General features: G+C 35.4%; 2 protein-coding genes across 2 annotated transcripts in view; one reads left to right on the forward strand and one right to left on the reverse strand.

The window, feature by feature from the left end:
* Nucleotides 1–18592, reverse strand: part of LOC113645368 (titin-like) — a 1056738-nt gene that overhangs the window by 425874 nt on the left and 612272 nt on the right. The window contains exons 18-19 of the mRNA XM_047818848.1: nt 6767–7045; nt 5679–5954 (exon numbers count right to left, since the gene is read on the reverse strand). Coding sequence (XP_047674804.1) covers nt 5679–5954; nt 6767–7045 — 555 coding nt within the window. The remainder of the gene's footprint in view (nt 1–5678; nt 5955–6766; nt 7046–18592) is intronic.
* The window catches only part of LOC113643804 (immunoglobulin superfamily member 1-like), a 789004-nt gene that overhangs the window by 348890 nt on the left and 421522 nt on the right, over nt 1–18592 (forward strand). The window lies entirely within an intron of this gene.

Below are 18592 nucleotides of genomic sequence, written 5' to 3' on the forward strand. Positions count from 1 at the left end.
TAAAAGATCACTGAATTGCCCCAGTGAATTTATTATCCTCATCTTTTATAAATTGTCTCAAATGAACCATATTACACACATTAATGTCTCCCCCCCCCCTTTTCTTTCTTTTTTTCTTAAATACACATATAATCTATAAGTGCTTCATTTAAACAGAGCTGTGGGGCATTTCATCCATCCATTCATACATCCATCATACTTCTGCTTTTCCTGTCACAATTAACATGAACACTGAGCTGTTCCAACTTGTCTACCCATGTCTGAAAATATAAAAACATGATTAAATTAAAAACATCCAAACATAATTTGAACTAACTTTATGCTTATTTTGTGGTAGTTTAACATTATCATAAAACATTTTTTTTTTTAATTCAATAAAGACAAATACACAATGTTGTATGTCATTTTTCTCCATGAAGACAGTTTCAGGTCAATGTTTTGGGATGCTATGATGCTATGCTAACTCTATTGTATAACTGCTTGTCTGTTTTGCTTGTTGAAATTTGTCATGCTGATGTCTTGCCCAGGTCTCTTGAAAATGGGATCTTTTAATCGCAGTAAGATTTTACCTGGTTAAATAAAAGTTAAATCAAATAATCAGTATAACCTCTGACTACAGCTCTTAAATGATGTCATATAAATGAAGCCATGTCGCTTCTATCAAACAATTCTGCTGAATTTCTCCAATTATATTTACACTTTTACACATCTTATAATGTTGAGAGTTCAGTTTTAGGTTTTTCTGTTAGAGTAAAAACACACAGTACAGCAGTAATGTAATCTTTACTGAACTAATCAGATTTAAAATGAAAAGCATTTTTTCTGTCTCTGTGCTGTTACTGGTCTCAGAAAAACAATTAGACCTACATCTTGGACAGAGACAGAGACAGATGGACAAATAGAAATTGTTGGATAACAGTAAATTACAGTAAATTCAATGTTGTTGTCTCTGTGATGAGGCTAAACAATGTGCTGAAATAATTTTAAATTTTTTATTTAGACACATGATCAATGCACTGTGACTGAAGTGAGGGTCAGAAAATACAGAGCCTTGCATAAGTATTCATACCCACTGAACTTTTTGACACGTTACAACCACATAGAAAAATGTATTTTATTGGGATTTTATGAAATAGACCGAAATAAAGTGGCACATAATTGTGAGGAGGGATGAAAATTAAAAATGGTGTCCATTTTTTTTTCTTTTTGCAAATGAATATCTGAAAAGTGTGGTGTGCATTGGCATTCAGCCCCATTTGCTCTCATAACTCCAACTAAAATTCAATGAAACCAACTGCCTTCAGAAGTCACCTAATTAGTAAATAGAGTGCACCTGTGCGTAATTTAATCTCAGTATAAATACAGCTGTTCTGTGAAGCCCTCAGAAGTGTGCTAGAGAACATTAGTGAACAAACAGAATCATGAAGACCAAAGAACACACCAGACAGGTCAGGGATAAAAAGTTGTGGAGAAGTTTAAATCAGTTTTAGGTTATAAATTAATATCCTAAGCCTTGAACATCTCACGGAGCACTGTACAATCAATCATCCGAAAATGGAAAGAGTATGGCCCAACTGCAAGCCTACAAATACATGGCCATCCACCTAAACTGACAGGCCGTGCAAGGAGAGCATTAATCCGAGAAGCAGCCAAGAGGCCCGTGGTAACTCTGGAGGTGCTGCAGAGATCCACAGCTCAGGTGGGAGATCTGTCCACAGGACAACTATTAGTCATGCACTCCACAAATCTGGTTTTTATGGAAGAGTGGCAAGAAGAAAGCCATTGTTGAATTAAAGACATAAGAAATCCCATTTGCAGTTTGTGACAAGCCATGTGGGGGACACAGCAAGCATGTGGAAGTAGGTGCTCTGGTCAGATGAGACGAAAATTTAAGTTTTTGGCTAAAATTCAAAACGTTATGTGTGGAGGAAACCTAACACTGCACAACAGCCTGAACACACCATCCCCACCGTGAAACATGGTGGTGGCAGCGTCATGTTGTGGGGATGCTTTTCTTCAGCAGGGACAGGAAAGCTGGTCAGAGTTGATGAGAAGATGGATGGAGCCAAGTACAGGGCAATCTTAGATGAAAACCAGTCAGAGACTTGTTGAGAGCCAGTGGCATGCACGGGATGTTATCAGACACTGGCATGTAAGGGATGGAGTTGCAGGTCTCTACCTATGCCCTGATACTGGTTCTCTTAATACTCATTCTCAGCAAATAAATAATAATAAATATAAAGGTACACCACAACCAATTATTAACTTATCTGTAAGTAGACAGTCGGACATAGATAATACAAAGAGAAGGAGAAATGGGGAAAGAAAAGTGAAACATACAGTAAGGTAAGAAAACAAAGGAAAATTGATGTAAAAATACAAAAGGTTGAAGAATTGGTTGGAGTTGAAAGATTTGAATATGAGTGATTAGAAGAAGACACTGAGGGAACAGATGCTGTACCTAGACAGCTGGAAGAAGATTCCAAAAGAAAAGAAGATTATAATATATTATGTGTTATGTTTTATTTTCAGATGTTCAAGAAAATTCTGAAATGCTTTTCTTTTTCTTATAATCATGTATGCTCCTGTAATAGAGTTGATTAGATTAATATTGCTTATTTTACTGTAAACTTAGATGAAAAGCTGTTTCTTGTAGTGAAAGCTTACTGTGTATAACTGGGAGTATCTGCACACAGTTTTTCAAGGCCTGCTGTTGAAGTGAAGCCTTCTGTGTATTTGAGGGGTGTAACCTGCACGCACAGTGTTTTATAGCTTGCTGTCGAATTCCACGGTGAGAGAAAGCTGCAGTGCTATATAATCATAGCCTGACAAGTTGCAGGAAGTTAACTACAACCATATGACCATATATGGAGTTGACGGCGAGATATGTTTGGGAACCGAGAAGTGTGTGTGAAATAAGATGGTAGCCGTCTAAAGGGCACAAATCCAACCAAACCTGACAGCCAAATCCAACTGGCCACAGTAATAATGTATAAAAGCTCGCCTTGAATCACATTGTGTGTGCATTCTATTGTAGACAGCCTTAGTGCATGTTATACTTTAGGTACATCATAAAACAAATGCAAGTTTACTATCTTTGCATCTAAATAATTTTTACTTATTCTAATACTGTTTGTGTTATGAATGAAGCACCTGCCTCGGATCCCGACCGCCACCAGGAGGGAACCTCGCCCGAGTTCTAGCAGCTTCCGCACAATATCTCCCACAAACCCCCGCTCCTGTCATGATTACACCACCACCTGCTTTCAATCACCTGCTTCCTATAAAGCATGAACTTGAACTCCCTTTCACAGCAAAGTCTCGATTTGCCTCTGCTATTGGTCTGAGCGTTTGTCTTTCTGTGTATTTCTGGTTTTTGACTCTGTTTTGGTTTTGCTCTGTTCTATGATTGTCTGCCGCCTGCCCCGACCTCCTGCCTGTATTACCGTTTCTGAGCTTTGCCTCACCTGCGACATTGTGTTTGCTGATTCTGACCTAAGCCTGTTGTACCTCGGGCTTACATTAAAATAGCGTGCAAATGGATCCTCTGTCTCACGACCTGTCATTACAGTTTGATTATTTGAAGGAGTTTTTATTTGTAATTTTCTTTTTATTTTACATATTACACACACCTATTTGTATTACACTAATTTTAATAAAAACATGGCCTCCCATTGTGAGGATCCTCAAAAGACAAGAAGGTCCAAGTCTGCCTCCTTCATTTAAGAACTTGAAGAGGATCCTTTGTTAGAAAACCGAGGGGACTTCAAAAGGACACCTGTGTTCAAGGTAAGACTTTGATAGCTGATCTTATGTTTTCAACACTAACCCGTGCAAACTAGGACACATTGCTTAGTGGGAGAGCGGAAGGGTTTCCTACGCAATCCGAAAACATGTGTCACTAAGAGACACGTACATCAGTATAATTACTTCAGTCTGCAAAAGACTCGAGACTGGGGCAGAGGTTCACCTTCCAGCAAGACAATGATCCTAAACATACAGCCAGAGCTACAATGGAGTGGATTAGATAAAAGCATATTCATGTTTTAGAATGGCTCAGTCAAAATCCAAACCGAAATCAAATTGAGAATCCGTGGTGACACTTGAAAATCGCTGTCTGACTGAGCTTCAGCTATTTTGCAAAGAAGAATGGGCAAACATTTCAGTCTGTAAATGTGCAAAGCTGGTAGAGACATAACCCAAAAGACTTGCAGCTGTAATTGCAGTGAAATGTGTTTCTACAAAAGTATTGACTCAGTGGCGCTGAATACAAATACACGCCAACATTTTTCAGAGGTTTTTTGTGGAAAAAAAATTGGACACCGTTCATCATTTTCCCTCCACTTCACAATTATATGCCACTTTGTGTTGGTCTATCAGATAAAATCCTAATAAAATACATTTTTGTTTGTGGTTGTAACGTGTCAAAAGGTGAAAAAATTCAGAGGGTATGAATACTTTTGCAAGGCACTGTAACTGCTGTGTGATGATGCAGGTCTCTAATCTGTCACTACAGTCATTTATTTTATGTGTATAGAGTATAGATTGTTCTGATAAAAAAAAATGAAACAACAAAATGCAAAACTTCACATGATCTATTTACCAGAAGACAGTGAGAGCATTACGAATTTTCTTGTTTTTAAATCTTTGTGTTTTGCCTAAAAAATAAATAAATACATATACATTTCCACAAAACTCATAAATGTACATCATTAATTTTATATGAACACATTACAGTAATTTGAGATCTTATCATTCTCACTAGGAGGTATAATTAACATTCTGTGTTTCCCAGTCTACTTTAATAACCTGCTTATTTACACTTTTAATAAAAACATCATTAATGCACATATAATCCAACACATGTGTCCAAGTACTCAGCTGTTTGGTTTGTCAGGAAAGAATAATGACAGAATAATGACCCGTTCCTCACGTGATTTAGTGTGCACTTCTCAAGTATGTGAACTATGGATGAGAAGCTCATGAAAGTCACTGAAAAGAAGGATGTCTATACTGGAAACTGAATACTATGAAAATCCAAAAACATTATTTATTTGATGCTGTATTTTGTTTTCCATTATTGATCTGTTTAAACATTTCGTGTTTGATATTTCACTTTGAAATAAGTGGACAAAATCCTTTATAACAATAAAATAGTGTAATAACTGGACTAGAAAGTTCTAATTCTCCTGGGAGAAACAGATCTCACTTAATTGTTAAAGATGTTTTATAAAAACGTAAAAAGTAAAATTATTAATGACAAACATAAATGCCCAATTAATTACGGTATGTATGCCGTGTAGATAGTGTTATTTTAAAACCACAGCAGTGAAACTTTGAAATCTATTTTTAATATAAAATCAAAACAAATTCACATTAAATATTAGGTGAAGAATTATGTGTGGCTCGTAAATGACAGGTTTCATTCTAACAATTTAAATAATAGCCCAGGAAAAACGTCATAGCATGAGAATATATAATATGTTGTAGTGATTCTTTATTAATCAAAAGAATCAGTTACTTAAAAATGGGGGGGGGGGGGTGTATGAAGTTATACAAATAATATAATTATAAAATCATAATAATGAGACTTTACTTTTCATATGATACAAACTGGAAAAAAAAATCTAAACCTAGTGATACTTGTTCCATACAAGTTATAACATTCACACACTCACCTGATACAGAGAGTGTAACAGGATCACTCATCTCTGACATCTGAGAGTCACTTGTCCTCCTCCCTCTGCAGGTGTATTGACCACCATGTGAGACTGTAACATCACTGATACTGAACTCCTTTTTTGTGGAATATGGGTAGAATGTGTTACTGTCCCTAAACCAGTCGTACGTCCACTCAGTGTCTCTTCCTTTCTGTACATCACACTTGAAAGTCACAGTCTCTCCTATGAACACCTGAGTATCAGGGTTTATAGTCACTGTAGGTTTAGGACTCTCTGTAAGAAACAAACAAATCATTACTGTTTCTATTCTGTAGATAACCATTCAGAGTGTAGATACAGTATATCAGCTCACATGTAAATGATGAAACTCTGTCAGACAACAATCACCACTGATGAAGTAAATGTAGATCACAATTTTAATACAGACTCAGACCTAAAAATAATCAGGATTCTGTACAGACTGTATCTTCAACCCAATTTATTGTATAACTTACTTTGTGTTTATTAATCCTGTTTATTTTAATAAAACGAGACATCTTCAGAAATTCTGAATGTCAGCAACTGAGCAAGAATCTTCACATAATAGACACAGATTGAGTGACTGAGTATAAATTGGTTGTTTGATTTGATTGTCTTTTTACAACTGCACTGAGCAGAAACACACACACACACATAACTCCTCATTCAGGCTCACTCTCTAATCTCTCACATTCTATATGTGATTCTATTATTTACTATAAAAGTTGGACGCTCGTCCTTTTCACTCATTCACACTCAGGCAGATCTCAACTCGAGCATTTTGATGTTTCTAAAGCAGTAACTTAATCAAGCCCTTTTTACAACCTCTGTTAACAGTTTTACAGGTTTCTACCAAAGTTAAACTAGTGTTTTGTCACTTGCTTTCCAGCTCATCTCACACCAGTCCTGCTCAGCTGTGTTCACACTGTCTCTCTAACTTTAATAAAATGATTTATATGAAAGTTCTCTCTGTAAGTAGCTGTGTAAATGTTGCTATATTCTGACTGTGTTCAAATGTTTATATGTTCAGTGTTGTACAGAATCATTTAACACAGTCTCTTACTCACCAATAACATTTACCCAGAGTTCATTACTGTAGTCTGTGTAGAAGACTCGGTTTTCTCTTCCAGCTCTGCACTTGTACTGAATTCTGTCATAGACATTATCTGAGCTGATGGTGTAGGAGCCTGATGTAGTCTCAGTCTCAGTCCAATGGCTTTGTGTGTATTTAGACCAGTAAAACTTCCAACCAGCAGACTGTGGTGTCAGTGTACAGGACAGAGTCACTGAGTTTCCTCTCAAAACATCTCCTTTAGGGCTTGATGTGAGTTGAGGTTTAGGTTTTTCTGTTAGAAATGAAACAGTTCAGAATGTAAAGTAGTCTTTACTACACTAATCACTTCCACAGTAAAACATTATTACTGTCTCTGTGATGAAGCTAAACAACTTGTTTATTATTGTTTTAGACTTAGTTCTGTTTAATTTGGGTAAAAAAAATAAAACACAAAATGCAAATCTACACATGACCTTTTTACTGTTGGATTCTGATTCCCCATGTACGATAAAGCATAAATGAAGTCTTGTCATTTCTATCAAACACTTTTACTGAATTTACTTCAGTAAATTTTATAATTTATTATATTTACACAATTGCGGGAGTGAATGAGAGTGTGTGTGCCCTGCGATGGGTTGGCACTCCTTCCAGGGTGTATCCTGCCTTGATGCCCGATGACGCCTTAGATAGGCACAAGCTCCCTGTGACCCGAGTAGTTCGGATAAGCGGTAGAAAATGAATGAATTATATATTTACACATCGTATACTCTATATCTGAGTTCAGTTTTAGGGTTTTCTGTTAGAGAACAAAGACAAATACTGTAATGTAATCTTGCTACACTAATCAAATTTAAAATGTAAATTGTCTTCTGTCTCTGTGATATTACTGGTCTCAGAAAAACAATAACTAGACTTACATATTTTCTTAATATTGTTACATTACTGGTGTAGCCTAGTTAAAAAAAATAATAAGAAACTAAGAAACATAGTTGTGTCAACTTTGTTTCAAGCCTATAAAGAGGCGTCTTGGTGGCCGCAGGTTTTTCTGAAAGACACTCACGATGTTACAGAAACAGACAAAATGTGACATAAAACACACTCACCTGATACAGTCAGTGTAACAGCATCACTAATCTGTGTATTGTGGGTCTGATGTCTGTGTTCCTTTACATGTGTAAACACCTTTATGAGACTCTAACATCAATAGTTTTGTAAATTTTCTTTCCTTTAACATCTCTGAGATCCTTATTATCCCTGAACCAGTGATACTCCCAGGATCCTCCAGTATTTATCTCACATGAGAAAGTGACAGTTTCTCCAGTAAACACAATGTCATGGTCAGCTGGCTGTACTTTCACTTCAGGCTTTGGTCTTGCTATAAAAAGATCACAAAAATGTACATATCCAGAATCAAGTAAATATATTATACACTTATATAATTACAAATAATTATTAAAACAATAAAATAATTAGGTTTTCATTGTTTTCCTAACATTAAACCTGTAGTGTAAAAGTGTGAAACATGACACACCTCTAACTGTAATTGTGGCTGGTTCACTCATCTCTGAGTAGTAGTAGTAGTTTCCTCTGCATGCTTTACAGTAGTAATTTACTTGTTCTTTGTTAGAGACTCTCACGGTGTGTGTGTTGGTGTTTGTTGCTCCAAAGTGCAGGAAATTTGATGTCTGACCTTTGTACCAAAAAAATGTCCATCCAGTGGACATCAGATTACAGCTCAGAGTAACAGTGTCTCCAGTGTAGACGGAGCTCTGAGGAGTCACAATCAAAGTCGGTTTGGGTTTTCCTGTTGATATAAAATGAGATGTATTTGATTCACTTTTACAACATAACCAGTAATTTAATCTTTGTGCCTAATTAAGCAATTAGTTACAGTGATTATAAGATAAGATATACCTTTATTCGTCCCACAATGGGGAAATTTCTTATTTGAATTTTTTTATTTGTAAAGTTTCCACATTGTTTATATGCAGAAAATTGTTTAAAAATAAAAAAATAATAATAAATCAGAACAGATTCAGAATAAATATTAGGTGAAGAATTACGTGTAGCTCATACAAATTTCAGATTTCTTTCTAATAACCAAAGTAATAGCCCAGGAAAAATGTCACAGCATCAGAATATCTAAAATGTTGTCGTGATTCTTTATAAATCAAAAGAACCAGTTACTTAAAATAGGAAATATATATATATATATATATATATTATATATATATATATATATATATATATATATATATATATATATATATATATATATATTTTTTTTTTTTTTTTTTTCATATGATAAAAACTGGAACAATATCTAAAACTAGTGATACTTTTGACATATAAGCTATAACATTCATTAACAGACTCACCTGATACAGAGAGTGTAACAGAATCACTCATCTCTGACATCTGAGAGTCACTTGTCCTCGTCCCTCTGCAGGTGTATTGACCACGATGTGAGACTGTAACAGACCTGATGCTGAACTCCTTTGATGTGGAATATTGGTACAATGTGTTACTGTCCCTAAAGTCGTACATCCACTGATTGTCTCTTCCTTTTGGTACATCACACCTGAAAGTCACAGTCTCTCCTATGAACACCTGAGTATCAGGGTTTATAGTCACTGTAGGTTTAGGACTCTCTGTAAGAAACAAACAAATCATTACTGTTTCTATTCTGTAGATAACCATTCAGAGTGTAGATACAGTATATCAGCTCACATGTAAATGATGAAACTCTGTCAGACAACAATCACCACTGATGAAGTAAATGTAGATCACAATTTTAATACAGACTCAGACCTAAAAATAATCAGGATTCTGTACAGACTGTATCTTCAACACAATTTATTGTCTGAAATACTTTGTGTTTAATATATATTTTTTTAATAAGACGAGACATCTTCAGAAATTATGAATGTCAGCAAGTGAACAAGAAACTGCACATTAAAGATAGATATAGTGACCGAGTAAAATAGTTTTTGATTTGATTGTCTATTTACAACTATATCTGAATGGAAACACACACTCATTAGATTGCGAATATATAATTTCAGTTTAACTTGCTGATAACTACCAGACATGACGTCAGAGCTCAGAAGACATGTTTTGTCCTATTGCAATGCACAACCTCCTGTACTTTTCAGAATGGTTACAGTACAAAGCATAATGTCAGAGCAGTGACCGTAAGATTTCAGACAGAGAGTAGATCAGAAGCTCATGTACAGAATTGTTTGTCACTGAAGATCTACCAGATACAATAACACACTCTTCGTGATGCCTGCTCTTTGCTAACCAAACATGTTAGGTAAAGTGACAGTTCGCTTTATGCATTGCTGTGGTTGGCAGGTTGTTCAGTTGGGTTGGATTGTTTTCTCACCACAATAAAATGCTCGAGTTTTTCTGCAACCTGTTTTGATGTTGATACAAGAAGAATTTCTGTTTTTTTATTTTGCTAAGGAACGGAACCAAGGCAAAACCGAAACAAAAGCTCCAAACTAGTCAGGCGTGAAAATCCCCTAAGACTAAACAAGAGGTCAGCAGTGCTCTCAATGAGACAGGGAATTCATTAGAGCTCAACTGTAGCTAGCTGCACATTTTAATGACATTCATGAACATGGCATTTATAAACAATAAAGTAATTTTTTTAATCAAAGATTCAGTATGTGTCATGGTCTCAGTTTAACAGGGCATATGTCATTTGTTGCGAAATAGGTTCCATGTATATTTACCACTTTTTATAAAAATTCAATAAAATTTCTCACTCACACACACACACACACACACTCACAGCACTCTGATAGATATCTCTGAAAAGGGGATAGGACGCTTATTCCTCTGAGACTATGACTCACTAAGACAACAGAGAATGATTTTCAAAACAAAGACATTTAATATGTAATTAGAGATACTAAATCACCAATATGGTACACTACTATATGTTAAAACATTTAAAAAGAAATTCAAGCACAGTATAAAAAAAATACACTGCATTGTCTATTATGTCCTTTGTCAATAATGAGTTATGTCTGTCTATATGTCTCAGTTTTATTTTATTTTACAGCCAATTTCATTTTAAGTGGAGGACTCAGTGTGTGTCTCCTTGACTTGTCATATGAAGCAAAGCTGTCGATTACTCTTCCAGGCTCAATTTAATAAACAGGTTATTTTTCAGTTGACATATGAGGGCACTAAATGGTCGTTCACATGTACAGCTGCTGACAGGCAGTGATATTGCAACCTGCAGAAGTTTCATGAGAGGGAAACATGTCACAGCAAGCAATATACAATGAGAATATCTGGAATGCTACATTCCTTCTTCTTTTTCACTAGATAATGTTTTACAGTACCACAAATATTCTTCTGCACAAGTTCTATATTCTATACAAGTTCTATATATAGTGCAGTGCAACATCCATAGATACCTAGACCAAAACCGCTGCCATCTTGGAAGAGGGATCTTGTACTTCGAATTCATGGACAATACCGGACTATTGTGCTGTGTATGGATGTTCAAACGAACAAAATCTAAAAACCAGACAGCAAAGGATTACATTTCACAAGTGAGAATGTGTTTTATGATATTGAAAGTTATGAAATTATATTTCTGGTTACAATGGTTTGTTTCAGTCCTAGGTTAATGACTGCATGCTAGTTTCTCATTTGTTTTTGACGGTTAGGAAAACCGACAATGTTTGTAGATACCGAAGCTCCTAATAAGGAAATTAAAAATTGACCTTTATGTATGTTTTGTAAGATTCCCTTATTTGTCAAACATATTTTAATAGATTGTCCTGGACTTAACACAAGCAGAATGCTCTTTTATCAAGTTACTTCACATATTTAATGACAATATGCCTGAAAAGGTTTTGGATTTGTTTATCGTATGTTAATTTAAAAAAAAAAAAATAAAGTATAATATGACTTGCTGTTATATATATATATATACACACACACACACACACACTTTATATATATATATATATATATACTTTATATATATATGAAATCTGGCCATTGGAACCAACCATCGCATAGAAAATCGCATTCATGACAATTTATGGTGATTTTATTTCTGTTACACCTTTGCCTACATTGATGCTGATGCATTAAAAAGGAGGGGTCCCCTGTTCCAAGATGGCGGCTCTATTGACGCATTCGTTCCAATGAACTGCCGTACCCAAGGAGATATCTAGGTGTATATTCTGTATCTACATGCAACATCACAGAGAAGATCTTGTGACAATCAAAATTGTGAGGAAGGGGAAAAGGCCTGCACACACTTCAGAATACTATCTGCAACACTTGAAAACTACTTGTACTGAGCTCACTATTTATCTGATCCACACAAGGGAAGTACACATGCCTCTTCGGATTGCCAAAGTCTACTAAATCAGCACAAACAGTACCACAAGTTGAATTAACAACAGACACATGTATTCACTTTTGTTTTTGTTAAGGTAGTGAAGACTTAGTTTCTTCTTCTTCTTTCGGCTTTTCCCTTCAGGGGTCACCACAGCGAATCATCTCTCTCCACCTATCCCTATCTTCTGCATCCCCAACACTTGCACCCACTATCTTCAAATCCTCATTAATTACATCCATATACCTCCTCTTTGGCCTTCGTAGTCAAGACTGAGCATTCTGAGCATTCATATTATTTTCCTGACATATAGCCATTGCCTACATGATAGACAGTAAACTCAGAAACATTACTAAAACAGCAAACTTGCACAATGTCATCCCAGCGCTGTAATTTTCTAGCATTACATTCACAGATGCAAGCTGTCAGGACCAAGAGGTTTTCAAAAGCTAAACAAGTTTATGGCCATGCAGACCAAGTTGTTTCTGTGCAGCAATCAGCTTCTCATGGTTTATACGAAATATGTTGCAAAAAGTGTAAACGCTTTCGAGGCAAAAATTTCCTTAATTTTTGCTGGTCTCTTTTTCACTGTGCCCTCGAAATGGTAAACCTTACCTTTTTAGAAATCTTTTTATTGGTACAATACAATGTACCTATGTATGACTTTCTTGGATTTCAGTTGCATATATCAGTAGGCTCTATTGCACTTTTGTAGCCTTGCCATGACACCATTTCATGTTCTCTAAATAAATATGTTGAATGTTTGAATATGTTGCTTTCCAAACAGGTGACAGCAACAACAAAATGCTGCATCTTTTCTACTGAATACTCCAACCATGTAAACTTGTCATTCCATTTTTTATGAAAAACCTCATCTAAAACTTAAAATAAAGTCATTGAATATTGGTCAAGTTTCACTTGATCAAGGCCTCTTTCAAGGTTACTCCGTGCCATCTTTTTACCCCCAGGTCATCTTTATCTTTTCAAAGCTCTCCCTACATCATCTCCAGATATATTGTATATAAAAAACTGTTCTTCTCCTATCCTCACAGACTGATCTACAAAGTAGTATATATGATGTATGAATCTGGGATACAGGTCACATAAATAGATTTAATGTTTGCTTGGAGCTAATATTTTGAAAAACAAAACCGTCAAGACAGGGTTTGTTGACAGGTTTGGTGAAAGTGATAGCAGTAAGCATATATTCTTTCTGCTGCTGATCGTCACTGACATGTTTGATGCTTGATCTGACTAAAATAAAGATTAAAATCATAGTAAATTATTTATTAATTACAAACTTTAATTTCTTTCATTGTTTTACTTTTAAAACACATGTGTCATTTTCCATTTCTAAGTAACTAAAAAGTCAAATTTGAAAGAAAAAATACCCACATTTAATTTACTAATCTGTAATGGGTCATATCATACCTCATGAGTGCCCTATCCCCTAAACTAACTAACTAACCAACCAAATAACAAGTGTATTAATGTATTTATGATGTAAAAATTAATCAATCAAGGTTATTTAATTTTATCAGAAGAATAAACTTACAAACTGACATTAAAACTGTTCACTTTGGCAGAACAGCTGCATTATTACCTCACCGTCTCTTTTACTGAATGAATGAAGAATGACGACTGTACAATAGCCGTATACTAACAGCGCCACCTGCTGACCAGAATGGGAACTGTTCTGTTTAACAGCTCGGCAACGAAGTTTAAAAACAGCTCATAGCGGAATGAACGTGTAAAATAAGTGCTAACGGACATCTTGTACTTTATTTGTGGTGTAAAACGTTTTCAGTCCTCAAAAGACCAGGGACCTTTGACAGTACATGAGGGGCTTAAGACCCCGAAGCCCCACCCTCACAACACCACTGAGTCTTTGACACATCAGAAAGATTCATTACATTCCACTGGTCTCAGTAACATTACATGTGTCACTTGTTAAAATTATTTGAATAAAAAAGGTTAATTAATGAAAAGTACACATCACCTGTTTGTGTACAGAGGATGAGTTCAGTCAGCACTAAAGGTAGAGAGAGAAACAGACATTAGTTAAGGTTCATTTAGAGCTAAAACACTTGTTGGTGTGCAGTTATTATGATGATGATAAAATAATGAACAGCAGTGTGGTGTGATGTGGTGTGATGTGGCCCACTATTTATTACTTCTTGTACTGTTTGATTTCTGTTTGCTTAAACCCCAAACAGATATATTAAAATCAGCATCCAATCTGTTCTGTTGTTAAACCCAGTGACATGGCTATTAATATAAATATTCATTTAGAAACTGACACTTGATTTCCTCTTTGCTTGCCACAGTCTCCTCCCACATTGTACATCTACAAGATCAACTTTCTTCTCTTTACAGAGTGCAGAAAAGATCTCCAAAGAAATGTAGAATAAAGTACACATTTTAAAATCCTAAACAAATACAGTGTATGAATGTATAACAGCAGTTAAAATAATCAGCTGTAATGTTCTGCACATGTGAGAGACACCAGGATACAATTACTGAAAACAGTGTTTGTTTAATGACTATTTAGTATTTTACAAATAAAATCACTTGGCTCAAACCTAAACATACAACAATGCTGAATTTAATTTCACATTAATTTAAATATTAGAGACCTTAGCTATAGAATTAAATAACCACACAGAAGATGAAATTAGGTTTGTTCAAACAATCATTTGGTTAATTCACCACTAATGAAGACTCACAGAAAACTTTTACTCACAGAACATCACACAGAGTGGACGGAGCTCCATCCTGTCCAACTGATGACTGACTGATTGAACGACAAATGTCTGTGTTAATGCCTCAACATTTCCTGTACTTTTAAACCCTTCACACAGACAGAGTGTCAGAGAGAGAGAGAGAGAGAGAGAGAGAGAGAGAGAAAGAAAAAGAGAGATGTTGTGGTTTCTGGGATTAAAAAGTCTTGGTTTTGGTAACATTAATAACATCAACTGGTCAGCATGTAAGTGAACAGAAAAAAACAACTGCTGTCTGTGTTTTTTTAATACAGATGATCAGTTTTACTGTTGGAGCTGTTAGTCCAGGGCCCGAAATGAGACGTGAATTTTAAACTTTCTCTGAGAGCGCAAATATATTGTTTTATGGACAAATGCTCTGAATGTTGTTGTCTATGTGTTATATCTGTCCGTTTCTGATGAGACAGGAAACAGGTGAGTGAATGATGTATTTTTTAATAAACACAAGCTTCATCATAACTCAAGGCAGAGGTCAAAGTGCAGGAACAGATGATGCAGTTATGATGCAGAACTTGTTCCTGAAATAATATTGTTATTTCTATACTGAGCTTTTTGTGTTTAGGTTCATGTTGTGGCAGCAAGTAATAATGTGTCATTTAAGACCATAATTTCTCAATAATTGTTATAATTTGAGATATTATACTGTAGAGGCTACACTGACATCTAACGTTATGTTCATCCTTTCTTATTAACTCATTTCATTGAGTACTGGTAGCGTTGTAGTGACCGTTTCTGAAAAACAAACACACATATACACACACACACACACACACACACACACACATGCATATTAATTCAATTGCTGTTTTGCAAAAAAAAAAAAATTACCTCCTCCATCTGCTGCTATAACATAAGCGTACATATGTTTGCAAGAACCCTCTTGTTTACAACCCTCTATTTTTGCACAATGTACTGTACAAAATAATCAAATCAAATTTTATTTGTCACATACACATACATACAGAGGACAACATGCAGTAAAATGCTTTTTACGTCTGTAGGATTCAAGCATTGAAAGGAATTAATATAAAAATAGAACCAAAAGGAGTTAGAGAAATAAAAAGTATAAACTATATACTACAAACTATATATAATGTACGGTATGCACACTGGTCAGTGCTGTTTTGTGTATTTGTCCTTTATTATTTTGTATGTTTGCATTAATATTTGTCTTACACTGCTTGCACTATGGTTACACATGATACACATTTATGTGGCTAGGACAACATACTTTAATTCCTTAGCTCTATATTGTTTATGTAGCACTATAGTCCTGGAGAAATGTTTCTTTGACAGTGTACTGCATCAGCTACATATGGTTGATATAACAAAAAAGGCTTCTTGACATGACTTTAAAACCATGGCACATACCACAGAAACTAGCATTAGTAGGAAAATGCAGGAGTTGCGATTTTAATTTTGGCTTTACCGAGAATGTGAATGACATCATTTCCTCATTGGTTATAACCACACTGCTCATCTCGAACAGAAACCAAACCACAATAATATCAGATTTGATCAATATTTTTTTTTTTTTAATTTTCATTTGAAATAATAAACTTGTTAAATGCTTCTTTGGCATTCTGTCACAAATTATGTGATTTGACTGGCATGAGCTAATTTGAAGTTTGTGTGGTTTTCAGATAAGAATATCTGAAAACCACACAAATAGGTGGATAGGTGAATTGTGGACATAAACTGTTTTTGGAATGTGCACATCTTCAGGATATACAGATGAGATTATCCACAGTAGCAGGAGGTGATTCATAATGCAGAAAACTGTGGTCTAATTTATGCATTAAACTTACCCGTCTACCCACAAGACTTCAGATATACACTTGAAACATTTCAAAAGCTTTTTCTGGAGCTGTCAAACAAGGTCCTTGTCCTGAAAAATAAACTTCTTTTGTAAGTATTAACTTGATGTAAGGTTCAAGAGGTAGTACTTATTTTTCCTCAATGATGTTACACTGTTGGCTTGTTACAGTACATTTGTTCCAGGACTGACCATGTTACACTTTTTTCATTATAGGTCTCATTTTAAATAAATGCTTTATTTTTTCCCAATTTAAAGGAGGCACAGACTGCAAGAGAGACTTTTCACCTGCCTAAATTCATTTATAGGCAATGCTTTTATTTTTTGTATTATACAGTGTGCTTTTAATAATCAGAAAAAGGAAAGCAGTTTTAAAAGACACAGATTTTGAAGAAATAATTTTTTTGTTAAAAACACATCTGTTTAACTCTGCATTTACTGAATGAGCACTGTGCTGCTTCACACTGACTGAACTTCCTATCCAAATCACTTTTACTCCTGTTTTATTCTTTTTAACATATTTTAAACTGTTTTTATTAAAATCACATTTATTTTCTTTAATTGTTATTTGTTTTTATGATTTTATCGTGTTTATTTTTCATATATTTCTTTTTCTCTTTTATAAACTGTTTTCTAATTTCTATGTAAAGCACTTTGAATGACCTCCGTGTATGAAATGTGCTATACAAATAAACTTGCCTTGCCTTGCCTTGTTGGACATTTGTAAAAGGTTCTTGAATGCATTAAATGCATTTGCAGTGTATTTGTTTTACTTAAAATAGTAAGAGAAAACAGTGAGACTGAATTTTACTGAATTTTGCACAAGACTTTGCATATATAAATTCTTACGGGTCGCCGTGCCGTGCACGGCACGGAAGTCAAAGTGGCCACTAGGGGATGACCCAGAAACAAGCTTCAATTCAACTTTAAAGCATCAAATCCTCCAAAAACACGAAAAAACCTATTTGCCTAGTAAAGTTTATACTCTCAATAATCTTTTAAGCCCACACACAAAGCACAATATGATTCACAGCCTTCATACAATTAGAAAAACATTTCGGACAAAACTGACCTAGGTGGCGCTAGACCGGTTTTTCCCTTACCTTTAGACGCGTCTCTGTCTTCACTGGGGTAATATATTCCAACACAAATAATCCACAAAAATCCACACAGGTCCAAGGAATTGAAATCTGTAAGCCTTTTAATCCAAAACGCTCTGGTCGCGCCGCAAATATTCCGTTAGTGTTCTGAAAACTGGAAACAGAAGTGCGCCATCATCTCGTTTTGCCGCTCTAACTCCTAATTGGGATATTCAAAAATTCAAAGTCTACACTGGGCTATTTATAGCCCAGGTCCTAACGAATCAAATAAGCCCTCATTTGAGCCAATTGGTGCTTGTATGGCAGAGATATACGGCTGAGAAGCCAATGGTGGCATGACCTCATTTTTGGGAACCCGCCTTTGACTGACAATTACTCCTTCCAATAGCAATGAAATGGGCTGGGACCTATACAGCTGTTTAGCCAATAAGCAGACGATTCCAACTCTATGTGGCATGCCGTATGTTCTTTGCCTGTGTCTGCGTGAACTTTATGCGCAGAAGAATTATTGCGTAATCCTTGACCTTTTGTCCCTCTCACAGCTCAGGGTGTCAAGTTACAGGCCTGTTTTCACACCAGAGTGATAGAGAGAGAGTCTAGGCTTGTTTAAGGCCTTTCAGACTGAGCCTGCAGCCTTTTATTTCAAAGTTATATAGTAAACAAGTACACAAAAACGCTGCACCAGACGACCAGGGCCATATAAGTTTACTGAAATAGATGTTACTTAAAATCAACAGCACACAGTTTTGTGGAACCTGTTGACAAAGTTAAT

This window comes from Tachysurus fulvidraco, chromosome 1 (assembly GCF_022655615.1).
Source record: "Tachysurus fulvidraco isolate hzauxx_2018 chromosome 1, HZAU_PFXX_2.0, whole genome shotgun sequence".
NCBI lineage: Eukaryota > Metazoa > Chordata > Actinopteri > Siluriformes > Bagridae > Tachysurus > Tachysurus fulvidraco.